General features: G+C 30.6%; 1 protein-coding gene across 1 annotated transcript; it reads right to left on the bottom strand.

The window, feature by feature from the left end:
- Positions 1 to 10,918: 10,918 nt before the first annotated feature.
- Positions 10,919 to 13,081, bottom strand: LOC145139997 (uncharacterized). The gene is made up of 3 exons (XM_079073626.1): positions 12,386 to 13,081; positions 11,834 to 12,330; positions 10,919 to 11,783 (listed from the first exon to the last, which is right to left on the bottom strand). Exons 1-3 carry the CDS (start codon positions 13,079 to 13,081, stop codon positions 10,919 to 10,921), a joined length of 2,058 nt encoding a protein of 685 aa, XP_078929752.1.
- Positions 13,082 to 15,072: the final 1,991 nt, after the last annotated feature.

The raw sequence follows: 15,072 nt of genomic DNA, 5'->3' as shown, positions 1-15,072 counted from the left end.
TTGGGTTGCGATTTGACCGTATTTTCGGCCCATTGCCAAAAAGAGTGAATAAATATAAAGTTTTTATTTTCTTTTTTCTAGCTTTTGTCTTGAAATAACATATGGCTAAAAGCCACCTCCGATTCCTCTTGATTTGTTTTTATTTTTGTTTTATTTTTTTTTATGTTCAAAATCGCAGCCCAGATGCTATAAATCACAGTTAAAAGGTATAAAATTGTAGGTGTGGCTAATCACTTGCGATTTGAATGCATAATTTAAAAAAAATAAAAAAAAATTCATTTTTTATGTTTTAAAAAATCACTAAGATATTTGGCTAAATTTATAATTTTCTCCGTAATAAACTGGAAAACGCATTAAAAAAATAAAAAATAAAAAACTATGTTTTTCCTTAAAAAGAAAAGTTATCTTATTTTAAAGGTTTTCTTTAGGCGATAGTTATTTTAAAGGTTTTAATTTTATTTTACATTTATCCAATAATTTTATCGTATTAATAACATAGTTTTGTTGAATAAAAAATTAAAAGATTTTTGTTGAATTAAAATACACCGTAAAACAAGTCTAACTAGTGTCATACCCGTCTGGCGGAGGACTGGTTGAGAAATGGATAAATAGTATATTAATTCATATTAATCTTATTGCATATTACTTTCATTCATTTATATATTAGTTCAGATAAAATTACCCAAAACGACAAACAAAGTTAGATCTTTTGGAAAAACGCAGTAAGATCAGTTGGCATATGGTATCCGAACAATAATGTGTTTCACCATAAGGACAAAAAAAACATGAATGTACCATGTCATTCCATACATTTAAAATAATTGAATGATAAATATGTCTAAAACCTATTATAAAAAGCTTAATCTACCTAATAATTTAAATTAACCTATAAAAAAACTGAAGACTACGATGAAATGAAAACTGAAATTTGAAAATTGGAAGAGGAATACAATCTATAAAACAATGTCAAAAAACTTCAAAAGTAAATTCAATTCAACTAACAATATCATCTTCCGAAGACTCCTCACACAATCGTGGAAGTCGACGCTTCATTGGTGTTATTGAGGATCCGATAAACGATTTTTCAGAAGAATCAGCGTCAATAACAGCACAAGCATCCTAATTGTAAAAAAAAATAATAATAAGAATAATAACTAGCAAAGTAATGTATCAAATGAGGTGTCAATAATCGTTGAAATTTTGTACACAATACATTGTAACTTACTTCACTTTCTCCACATTCTTGTAAACCACATATGGAGATAGGTGTCTTAGAAATATCATCTATAATAGTATCATCACCAACCTAATTGAATAGATCAATGAGAAAAATAAAAAAAAACTTCAAATATATCAAATGAGGTGACAAAAATGGTTGAAATTTTGTTTCATATCGTAATGAAAATAGAAACTGTACACAATACGTTGTAACTTACTTCACTTTGTTCACCATCTTGTAAACCACATATGGAGATACGTGTCTTAGAAACATCATCTTCAATAGTATCATCACCAACCTAATTGAATAGATCAATAAGAACAATAAGAAAACTTCAAACCTAAAAAAAATACAACAAATAAAAAAAATATAATAATACATTGTCACATCTGTCACTATCTTCCACATCCTCTTCCTCAGATACACATTTTGTAACACCATCATTTTCATTACTATAAGAAGCAACCTAATTATAAGAAATTAACATAAGTAAAACGATATGACAAAACATATGTTACAACTTACATTATTAAATATATTTCACATGTCTAACCTCATACATAGGTGCCACAGTAGCATCATCTTTCATATTACCAGAAGCATCCTAGTAAGAAAAAATAATAGATAAATAATAAGCATAACAAATAATGTAATTGAACTAAATATACAACAATTTAAACTGAATGGAAAGAAAACATGGTATGAATTAATTATTGCACTCAATATTATTTACCTTATAAATGAGCTTGTCAGAAACATCAACCTGATGATTATCACAAATGACCTAATAATTGTGCAAGTGAAATAGATAAAGAAATATAAGATATAACGAATATAACTTATATTTATAATTTATAGTAAATAATACAACAAACAGTACCGTTACTGTTGATGTTGTTGATTTAGGTGATACTGATTCAACAACATTTGTTTGAATTGGAAATAAACCAACATCATCCTAAGTATGCACACAAAGAAAACAATAACAAAGTAACAATTAAAGAATTTCAATATGTAACAGAATTAATGGTAAACAAAGCATTATAACTTACATCTTTATATTCCGTATGATTTAATTCTGAAATAGAAGCACTGAAACCCTCATCTTTGACATTACGTAAGTCATCCTAATACAAAAAAATATGAATAATGAACAGATTAAATTAAGATAATTTAAGAAAATATGTAGTAAAAATCATTTAATGAAACGAAACATGATCCGTAGCATAATTTCTAAATTTAATATTATTTACATGAGAATTGCACTTATCAAAAACACAAACTCCTTGATAAACAAACCAAAAAACAAATACAAAAACAAAAAAAATACATTATGTAAAATAATATATAAACAATACAATAAAAAATGTATAATGTAAGATCCAATAAACTTTACCGTTGATGCAGATGATGGAGACAACAATGATTCGACAACAGTTGTTTGCAACTGAGAAATGACCTCATTTGTAGGCAAGGTCTTTTCTTGGTTTGGAATTTTACAAGTTGCACCGTGGTATTTAGTAACCGTGAAACGACACACATATTGTGGTGCCAAATTGTAATGGTCTATCTTAATTGAAAAAACAATACTTAGACCACATAACCTTTCAAACAGGAAAGTACGTACCCAATTAGGATCATTACCACCCTATAAAAACATAATAAAATAGTATTATATGTAAGCATTTGTGTGGGTGTTTCAATATATATATATATATATATATATATATATATATATATATATATATATATATATATATATATATATATATATATATAGAGAGGAAGGATCTTTTGAGAACTCAAAGTTTCCCGAGAACCAATTGTGGGCCGTTAGATCAAAATAATAAAAGGCTAGGATGCTCGGTGGCGTTTTTGTAAATAGTTTGAAAAAAAATAGAGGGGGGCATCTTAATTATTATGAATGAGGGGCATTTTAGTAAATAAATAATTCAGACCCTTCTCTCTCTCTCCTCTCTCTCATCTCTACTGCTGTCGTCTAATCGCCTCGTAGTCGTCGGAGATGACGTCTTCATCGGTGAGGTGGTCGAAGACGGAGACCAGTCGTTTGAACACGGAGGAGCATGACTTCAAAACTAACTTCCGCTGGTCAAAGAATCACCAAAAGTTTGATCTGTCAGCTTGTACACGACATCATTCGATTTTCCGACATGAATGCATCTGAATTACGAAAGCATATCGGATTGAGATCTGGATCTAATCTCAGGTTCCATGCCGACGTTAGCGAGGCTCCGATCCTTCCGACGAACGTTTCCCCGTATGATTTCAATTGGAGAGGATATAGTGCAGTCACCAATGATGTTAAGAATCAGGTACTCGGATTTAAAACAATCAGTATCCTTCATATGGAAATCTAGTAATATTTATTATTGTTAATGTTATCAATTGCCATGATTATCCAATTTTATGGATTTTTGTTCTACAGTAGTACAGGGAATGTTGTCTGGAACTGAAAGAGGCGATTTGAAGTCTCTGTATCTTGGAGATTTTATTTAGCTCATCCAACTGCAAATGACTTTTTTTGGTAAGTATGTTTGATCTTTTTGTTTTTTCCCTTTATTTAAGCCTTATATTGATAATGTTTTGATGAATTACAAGTTTGAAAGTTATCATATAATGATTTTGAATGCCAAAATCATTTAGTAATATACTTGTTAATCTTATTGAATGTTGTTCATACATACAGGTAACGTCCTATTGACATGAAATAGGTGATTTTTATCAAGAAATCTTAGTAATATATTTGTTAATTTGATTATTACCAGATGATTATTACACTTTTTTTTATCGACAGATTCATCGGCTATTAGTGTAATAATTTAATTGATTGTTGGCATGTCTGAAAATATGATAACAGAAGAATAAGTAACAATAATAGTCTTAAAAAGGGATGAAGTGTAGCTGATTTGGTTTTTTTGAATTCAGTGATGATTGTGTGTGATGAAAAGCTGAAGGAAGTATTTGGATGTGAGAGCATTTCAGCAATGGGAATACCAGAGTTGTTGGTTAGACACCATTTACTCGAGCAATAGTCTTCTCTTCTCAACTTACATGGATATTATGCAAACAGGAATTGAGGAATTGAGCGTCTGACATATGATGTGAAGAAAGAAAGTAGTAGTAGTAGTAAAAGTTTTTTAAGTTTGTTTTTACGGTTGTGTGAGTGCTGCTGACATTGTAATGGTAGTGTGTAGAATGATGTTGGAAATTGTTTTTATGTAAAACCAAACCCAACAAATGTTTTTTTTTGTTGATGTTATTGTGATTTTTAGCTGTTGTTTACCTTTATCCTTTTGTAAATGCATAGCCATTGTATGTTAATGATCTATTTACTAATGTTTTCACTATGATTAAAGGCAATCTTCAGGTTTCATTTCAGCTGTTAGCAATTGCAATTGATTATGTTCTTTTTATCGTTTATGTTTTCATTAATCATATGATTAAAGGCGATGTTCAGATTCATTGGCTATGATCTTTACTAAAATTGTTATGATCTTCAGGTTTGTTAATATGTATTTTGATTATTGAAATCATTATATGAGAAATTTGATTCGGGTTTCATAAACATTAGGACAAAAGCTTGTGAGGTGTTTCAGAGAGAAGATTGTCTAAATGAGATTGTATAGGTATGTTGATGGTTTTATTATATTGTATATGTTTTATTAGATGAGAATTATATATGTATATGAACATTTGATGGTGGTAGTTTGGTGGTTAAATAAGATGTAATTCACATATGAATTACATGTGGTTTACATGTAAATTCACAAGTAATTCACTTGTAATTTACATGTGAATCACATGTAAATAAGATGTAATTCACATGTAAATCACAAGTGAATCACATATGAATCACATGTAAATAAGATGTAATTCACATGTAATAAGATGTGATTCACATGTAAATCACAAGTGAATCACATATGAATCACATGTAAATAAGATGTAATTCACATGTAATAAGATGTGATTCACATGTAAATCACAAGTGAATCACATATGAATTACATGTGATTCACATGTAAATTACAAGTGAATTACTTGTGAATTTACATGTAATTCACATGTAAATCACATGTAATTTACATATGAATTACATATAATTCACATATATTTCACTTTGTAATTCACATGTAAATCACAAATGTGTTTACATATGAAAAAATGTATTCACATGTAAATCATTAGTAAATCACATGTAATTCAGATATGAATCACATGTAATTCATATGTAAATCACATGAATTTTTGTGAGTGTTTTTGAATTGATCAATTGTTTTTTTTTAATTTTCTTGTACATTTGGAAGGAAGTTATGGTTAATATTTGAAGAGCTGAAAATAGATAAATTGAAAAAATATGGAAATATTGATGTGAAGATATGAGAATTATATTATTATTTCAATACATCTTAGAATCCCTTATACCCAATACGTAACACACATTAAAAGAAATCATATGAATTACAAAGTTTTGCTAATATATATTGTGTTATCATCATCTTGAAAATTGCTAATACATTTGTGATTTACATGTGAATTACAAAGTGAAATATATGGGAATTACATGTAATTCATATGTGACCATTTTGCCCTTTAGTTGGAGGTCATGTACGAGGTGAATCAAAAGAATCCTTCTAAGACTGTGTGGAAGGAGTCATCTATTTGTACAACTTCATGTGTCACCCATATCTTTCTTTGGCAGGAATGATTCATCAACTCTTGGGATCCACTCAATTGTTTTTGTGCTACAATGAGATTTTACTTCTATGCAGCTTAATTCATCTTCATCTTCTGATTCAAAATGTTTTGCTGCAAATTAAATAATATTAAATCAAATCATATATAGGAAAACATGTCATCTAAAATAAAACTAATATTTTAGTTACAGTCAAGATTAATATTAATAGAAACTTACCTTCTTCATTATCATTCGACTGGGATGTCGAAGAAATTTGCTCATCCTCTTCAATAATATCTTTGAAAAATGCATCTTCAACATGTATATCGTCATTGCTTATGTTAAATTCAGTAGATTCTTCATCAGCATCACCTATTAAAATCATATATTTATTTATCATCAGTGTATGTAATTAAAATTAAAATAATGTTTGAATACAATTTGATTTACATAGAAACAGATATTATTCATATGTGATTGGCATATGAATCAAATATGATTCACATATTATTCATGAGTAAATAACATGTAATTCACATATGATTTACATGTGATTCACATGTAAATAACAAGTGTATTACATGTGAATTCATATGTGAATTAGATGTGATTTACATGTGAATTACATGTAATTCACAAATGAAGTATATGTGATTTACATGTGAATCACATGTAATTCACATGTGATTCACATGTAAATCACAAGTGTATTACATGTGAATTCATATGTGAATTACATGTGATTTACATGTGAATTACATGTGATACACATGTAAATCACAAATGTATTACATGTGAATTCATATGTGAATTACATGTGATTTACATGTAATTCACAAATGAATTATATGTGATTTACATGTGAATCACATGTAATTAAGATATGAATCACATGTGATTCACATGTAAATCACAAGTATTACATGTAAATTCATATGTGAATTACATGTGATTTATATGTTAATTACATGTGAATATGTGATACACATGTAAATCACAACTGTATTACATGTGAATTCATATGTGAATTACATGTGATTTACATGTAATTCACAAATGAATTATATGTGATTTACATGTGAATCACATGTAATTAACATATAAATCACATGTGATTCACATGTAAATCACAAGTGTATTACATGTGAATTACATGTGATTTACATGTGAATTACATGTGATTTACATGTAAATCACATACAATTCACATATGAATTACATAATTCACATGTAAATAACATGTAAATCACATATGTATTACATGTGATTTATATGTAATTCACATGTAAATCATGAGTAAATCACATGTACTACATCTTTGTCAGGAACAGGTTCCTAGAAATTGAAAGTGTAGCTTGGCCTGAACTGGAGACAACTGATATATCTTCTAATTCAGGTATAATCACATGAATTTTTAATGAATCAACTATGAATAACATATGATTTATATATGATTCATATATGAATATGTGATTCATATATTATGCATATGTGATTTTAATATGAATATCAATACCATACGTTTATTATTAAAAAAATTATGAATCATTACCTGCTAAAAAATTTATCTCGCTTTGCAGATCCTCAATTATTCTTCCTGAATCCATTAAATTGCTGAAAAAAATCTCAATTTACATTCAATAAAACAACGTATTAGAAATCCGAATGCTACTGTACTTAAATATACAAATAAAACGTAAAATATTCGGCAATCTGTTTTTCCTTCATTGATATAATCGTAATGAATGAATCGTATGAATTTAAGATAACATGCTAATCTCGAAAGAAATCAATGACGAATCGTATGAATTTTGCTTTGTAATCGATCTCGAATTTGCGTTAACAACTATTTCAATGACGAAAGAAATTATGAATTTAAGATAACAACTATTCGATCGATGTACATTTGTTATGATTTCGTCGTTGATTTTGATAATTTTGAAGGTTAGAAGATGATATTTTGGAAAGAAAATCGTACAGATGTTGTAATACTCAAATAAAACGTAAAAGACAATCTTACCCTTATGATCTTAAATCCAATCCAACGGTCCACTTTTAGTTCTCGGGTTCTCGGGAAACTATGAGTTCTCAACCGATCTCAACCCTATACATATATATATATATATATATATATATATATATATATATATATATATATATATATATATATATATATATATATATATATATATATATAGAACAGTACCTCCAATAAATTCATATTAACTAATTCACCAACAGTAAGGCCAGTAAGTTGAGTAGCATATTCATTAAAGAAAACACATCTCATCTCCTTATCCTTATCAGCTACTTCAACTACCAACTTATACCTAAACAAAAGTTATTAGAAACATCATATAAGTATTATAATATAAATATATATATATATATATATATATATATATATATATATATATATATATATATATATATATATATATATATATATATATATATATATATATATGTACATATATAAACATACACTTGACGCGGGTTAATTATATTTTTCTGACAGCCAGAACAAAAGTAGCGATTATCAACGAAAGTAGCCTTCTTATAGCATCTTGAACACTGGATGAACTTCCAATCATTAAACATATCTATGTCAATGATGGTTCCAACAACAGGGTACTGTGTACCCTTCATAAATGAAATATAGATATAACTAATTACATATTTACTACAACAATTGATATTTCATAGTAATAAGGTACTTCCAACAACAGGGTACTGTGTACCCTTCATAAATGAAATATAGATATAATTAATTACATATTTACTACAACAATTGATATTTCATGGTAATAAGGTACTACGTCAATGACGTCTTTTTGTATATCACTATACATATTTGCTATGGTTGCCACAGAAGGACATTCAACTAGCCTCTCCGATTGAAGCAAGACATGCATCGCTTGACTATAATCCGACAACATAAAAAAGCAAGGTAAAGTGATAAATGTCTTAAATTAAATTAATAAATAATAAATATAATAATACAGTTACTTTGATTTGTATGTAGCAACAATGTCTATTGGAAGATTAAAATACAATTCAGATCCAACTGTAGTTCTCAAACTTGGAACACCTACAATAGTAACAAATATGAGAAATTAATATATATATATATATATATATATATATATATATATATATATATATATATTACACGTAAACATAATTAACATGTTATTTATAAAAAAAAAAGAAATCACACCTATGAACAATACAACCTTGCAAGACGTTACAATGAGTGCAATTTTCATCTCCTTAAAACTTTTTATATGTTCATCGGTGTACTTCTTAGCCAACTTACCCCACAAGGTTATACTCACTTCCATATCACTGTAGCAAATAAAATTAGTAATAAGCATCAACCAATGTTATAACATATTAAATTAAATTATCGCAGTTATATATATATATATATATATATATATATATATATATATATATATATATATATATATATATATACCCATAATGTACCTTTGATCAGAAAGAACAATCTTTCGCAATCCAACTTTACATGAGTTAGATGGTCGTGTTGTTTCCTCAAGAGAACCCCACTCACAAAGATTCCCAATGACATCTACAATATAAGAAGAAATTGCTTAAGATTTTGCAATCTAATAACAAACGTAGCACAACAATATTAACCTGTAAGATATTTGTCGTCACCAACACGTGAACTAAGCTCATTGAACGAAAATAAGTCAAATACATAACGTTGAAAGACTGTTGATGGCAAGTGGGAAGCAGCAATTGACGTATCAGCAAGAAATTTAATAAAGATGTCCTTACGTAGTGACCAATATAATGATTGACAAGGTAAAACCGAGAATTTATATATCCTATAAACACATCCCTCTTGTATAACATTAGTAAACGTGCACATGAATGAACTTGCAATGGTTGCATGAATAGAAGAACCCTGTTAAATGGAAGTAATATCATAACATACAAAATCCATAGACTAATTCAAAGTCATAAATAGTTGATCAAATAAACTTAGATTTTCATCACAAAGAATTAGATCTAAAGACAAAACACGATCTGTTGAAGGGTTGCATGTTGTCCACTTACGTGTGACCATCACATGTACTTGCAACTTATCAGTAATGTTAGGCCTCAAATCACTTATCAACAGATAATTGGAACTGATCGTCATGTCTTCCTATATACATATCCATAACATATTGCAATCAAACGATCGATATCCAACAAAAATCAAAATTGCAATCAAACGATCGATATACAACATAAATCAAAATTTCTAATAAATAAACTGACCAGAAGTTCGATTTATAACACCATCAGTGTGATCGTTAATCAGTGTCGTCAATAATCGATTATTACATACATCAAAAACAAAAATAAAGAAAGACTAACCTTGCACGCACAAATTCTGTATACTATGAAATCAAAAAAGAGGCAATTACGTTTACTTATCCCTGAAGGACAATATGCAGATGACAATAGTGATCTACAAGAGGTTGAAGACCCTGAACAATCGAATAAGTTGAAACATTAGAAGAGAACGTGGAGCTACCGATCGTTGGAAGTTAACAGCGGAGAAATAGGAATGAGGGATAAGTCGGATATATTCAGTGGAGATAGACGATATCAATTAGGGTAAAACGTTAAGTATAAAAAATTTTAATCAATTAAAAAAAATTAATAAATAAATAAATAAATAACTAGATTACATTAATAGCCCTAATAGAAGTATTAAAGCGATTGTAGTAGTTAATTTAGTACCGAATGGTTGAAGTCAGTAAATGATGCATATATATATTTCCTTAAAAAATTATAGTTTTTTAATAAATCAAATATAATATATGATAATTTTGTATTAAAAAAAAGGATGTAAAAACCATTACATGATTATTTTTATGAAAAACAAAAAAAAAATTGTACCTTTTAAGAAATAAGCCTCTTCATGAACTTATGCATTTATGAACAGGATTATACCTATATCGGAACTTGCAATCCACTCATTCAATGTTGTTTATTCCATGTAATGGTAAATTATAGAAAACTTCTTTGTAAACAACATTCTTTGTCATATTGTTACCACACTTCCCGTTGTTGTCAATATAAAAGTGAAGACCAGCACGAGAGTTTACATGAGACGCTGTCACGTAAAGCTGACCATGCGAAAAAACAGGTTTCACCAAGAAAGCACATACATGATTAAACGTTTGCCATTGACTTTTGTTGATTGTCATAGCGAAGCAAACTTTGACAGGAAATTGTCTTCTTTTAAATCTAAAAGGCCATTTTGTGTCCGATGCAGTCATATCAATCCTCCCAATTAATACTTTCTCTCCAATATGAGTACCGATAATAATCACCGCCTCCAAAACCCTCCGACTAATTTGTGTGATGACCAACCGAGTCCCGTTGCACAAACCTCTTTGCAAATTTAAGTTACGTAACAAAATGATCGGTGCACCAACCTTTAAGTTTAACTTATGGTTTGGAATTCCTAAAAACCGCAACGTGTTAAGAAATTCAGAAGAATACATAATTTCCAATTCGGCAAAATTATCAGTACTTCGACAAATCTCATCAGCACTTAACATTTCATGCATGTCACCAGACATCATACAAAGCACATGTAAATTAATCATGTCAACATCATCGTTTGTCGGGCAAAGAATGCATCGTTCCTTTATGTAAGAGATGTCGTTAACTGAACTCAAAATATCTGGGAATACAATGGATGTAACAGCATCAATAGGATTATCAGCAACGGGAATAAGAAGATCATCAGGTATAGTGATCCATGTACCATCGTCGTCACCTTCAACTGTACACGTAGGAAGCCGACCAACACCCATATCATGAATCCACTTACTAAATCACACATTTTTATAAGTTCATCGCCAATAATGTTTTGATCAGACAAACGCATGTTAGTTGTCAAAAAAAAACGACATGAATTCCATAGACCTTCTGATTTGTTTATACAAGAGGATACAACATCAGAACGGGTTCCATGTTGAATAACAGACAAAATTTGACGAAAATCACCCCCAAGAACTACCACTTTCCCTCCGAACACTTTGTTTTCACATCCAACAACATAATAACGACATACATCACGAAATTCACGATCAACAACTTCAAATGAATAACGATGTTGTAATGGAGCTTCATCCCAAATAATCAGCTCAACAATATTAATCAACTCTGCGAGATCTGAGCCAACATGGATACCACAAGTTGAGTCTTTATCAATATCAATAGGAATATTAAACCTCGAATGCGCTGTACAAAGAAGCAATGCCAGATGACGCGACTGATAAAACAATCTTTCCATGCGATCGAATAGAAGCAATAATTGTTCTCCACAAATATGTTTTGCCTGTCCCTCCACAACTAGATACAAAATAAAAGCCACCTGTCTTTTCATTGACAACATTAATTATAATAGTATAAACTTCTTTTTGTTGCACATTTAAACCACTGTAAAGCTCATTGAAAATCCTTATTTCTTCTTCGACATTGTATGTCCGCTCAGCAGCAATTAACCTATTCGAACCTATACTTAACAAACTATGGTTTAACTGAGGTAGATTGGGGAAATCAACCAACGAATGACAATTCCCATATAAAATATTATCGATATAAATCAGAGTGTAGTTTACCAACTCATCATGCGAGAACATTAGATCTTCATTATCAAGCAATCTACATTGATTATAAGCAACATCTTCTGATAAAAACGGAAAACAATCCCAAAAAAACTTTTCTTGATTAGTAACACCACAAAATAACAAAATAATTACAAATAGTTCTCGAAGTTGCTTTCCTGACTGCCATTGGGAAGCCTCTCGGATTGATTCAACCCATTCACCATCATCTCCTAATAACCTCAATGCTTTGCAAGCAGACATATAGGTCGGATGCTCAACCCCATCAACAGTGCGAATATATTTAAAACTGCAGGTTCCATGTACAACATTTAGTAGCATACGAAGATAATACCTTTCTCCTTCATTTGGATTTACAAAATATAACCGACCAATAACCAAATCATTTTTACGTGGCCTCCATTCCTTAACATCCCCTTTTTCATGCCATGTAAACTTCGTCGGGAAGTCTGAATAAGTTAACAAACGGGCTTCTGGATATAATTGATTTGCTCTCATCCATTAAGTAAACTTAGACACTGCAGATACCCTCTTATCCAGAACTTCTGCAATATCATCATCTTCTCTAAAGTAAACTCTTTGACAATCCTCTTCATGAAATGGTAGTCGTTCTACTGCAACCGAGCGATACTGCATCTCAAAGCCCAACAATTTCCAACATGCTTCTGATACAGAAATGTAACGACAATTAATATATTCTTCGATCTCATTCTTGTTGTGCAACATCGATATAAAAGATCGTGTTCTGTCTAGACCTTCCAAAACAGCAGTGGCACGATCATGGCCTTTATTAATGTAACTAAAAAGATACTTAATCAAACTGCCTTGGTTGCAATACTCAACATTTATATGACAACCATATTTGACAAGCAAATTGACATTATGAGGAACAACGTATCGGTTATCAAGCATGATATCCTCATTACCATCATTAACTTTCGAACCATCGTTAGACCTTTTATAACAAGGCCAACCATCACGCCTAATGAAAGTTTCATCGCAATATTCCTTAGGGTACCCTTTAGAACAACTTCCATTGTGCATACATGGACTTAAAGTGTTAAGCTGGCCACATGGACCATGCATCATGTGACTACGAACAGCTTCAAAAGCAACTGGGTCATTTTCCTGAGGCAAATACAAATTGATCAATCTTTTGGGCTGTGGTTATTTTATCTGGCGGATGAAGAAACACAAGACAATGACAATGTGGCAACCCACGTTTTTGGAACTCAATTGTGTAAATAACTGCATACACATATAATTAAAATTATACAGCAAAATAACATACATTAAAATTATAGACGAAAACAAATATATTAAGAAAACATACCAGCTTTTGTACGACCAAAATGATGTTTTTTCCTTATGTCATTCATCAACTCATCAAGCTTAATCTTGAACATACGCGCAACAATTTCAGGTCTATCGGTACTTGGTTGACCGGGTACCATTTCTTGAATATGACGTTCAATTAGCCATTTAGGGTTGCACGTCATCGTAACAAATAGATCCGGAGTTCGAGCCCAGCGACATATGGCCATTGCATCCTGATATTGTTGTATCTTATGCCTCGGTCCACCATTGAATGATGATGGTAGTATAACTCGACGACCCACATATGAAGCACTTGTTTCGCCTCTACATAAACTATCAGTCAAACCATGATACAGCTCGGAAAGAATAGTACTTTGGTTTCTCTTATACCATTCTAAATCATGTTAAAGCACTGCAGCATAAGCATCAACTATGAATGTATGAAACAAACGACCAGCTTTATGTAGAGTTTTACCTTCATTTAACCGAAAATGAAAACGAAAACAATAATATTCCCTCAAGGTAACATTCTTTGTTTTGTATGATGTAGAATTTCTCGATAAAGGGATATTTAAATGGAACCCATCCTCTCCATATGGGAAAAGTAACGGATACTGCAAAGCCATAAAAGATGGATGCAGTTCACTTATCCTTCGCACGGTACCGTCACCACGATCCTCAATAAGTACATCACGACACTGTATAGGACTACCATCACCTGGAATCAATGCAGCTACTTCAGATACAGTTGGTAGATTATACTGTCTCCCGTCTTTGGTTCGGTTACCAATTAATCGAATCTTAACCGACTGTGTTGATGACTCATGCAACCTATCTTTAGCCATACAAAATGCTTGAACCAATGAGTTATTCTCATCTAGCATAGATAGGAGTTCTTCAACCAACCGTCGAAGCATAGTTACATCTGACCTTGTAGGAACACAATTGCATAATGCATAAAATCGATTGTCGATTTCATTTTCAGTATCATAAATGTACAACTGCGCAAATCTAGGACGTCCATCCTCGTGTGTGGGTAACAAAGTACCGATTCTATGGTGATTATGTCCATTCAAATGAAATGTATACGGACCTCTACCATCATTACCACTCGTATGTATCTTTCCTCCGGTTGACGTGAACGCAAACATACGATTTAAAAGCTTAATATT

The sequence above is a fragment of the Lactuca virosa genome, chromosome 9 (genome assembly GCF_052849685.1).
Source record: "Lactuca virosa cultivar CGN04683 chromosome 9, Lactuca_virosa_CGN04683_v6, whole genome shotgun sequence".
Taxonomy (NCBI): Eukaryota; Viridiplantae; Streptophyta; class Magnoliopsida; order Asterales; family Asteraceae; genus Lactuca; species Lactuca virosa.
The sequence above is the reverse complement of the archived record's forward strand: the minus strand, read 5'-3'. Positions and strand labels throughout refer to the sequence as shown.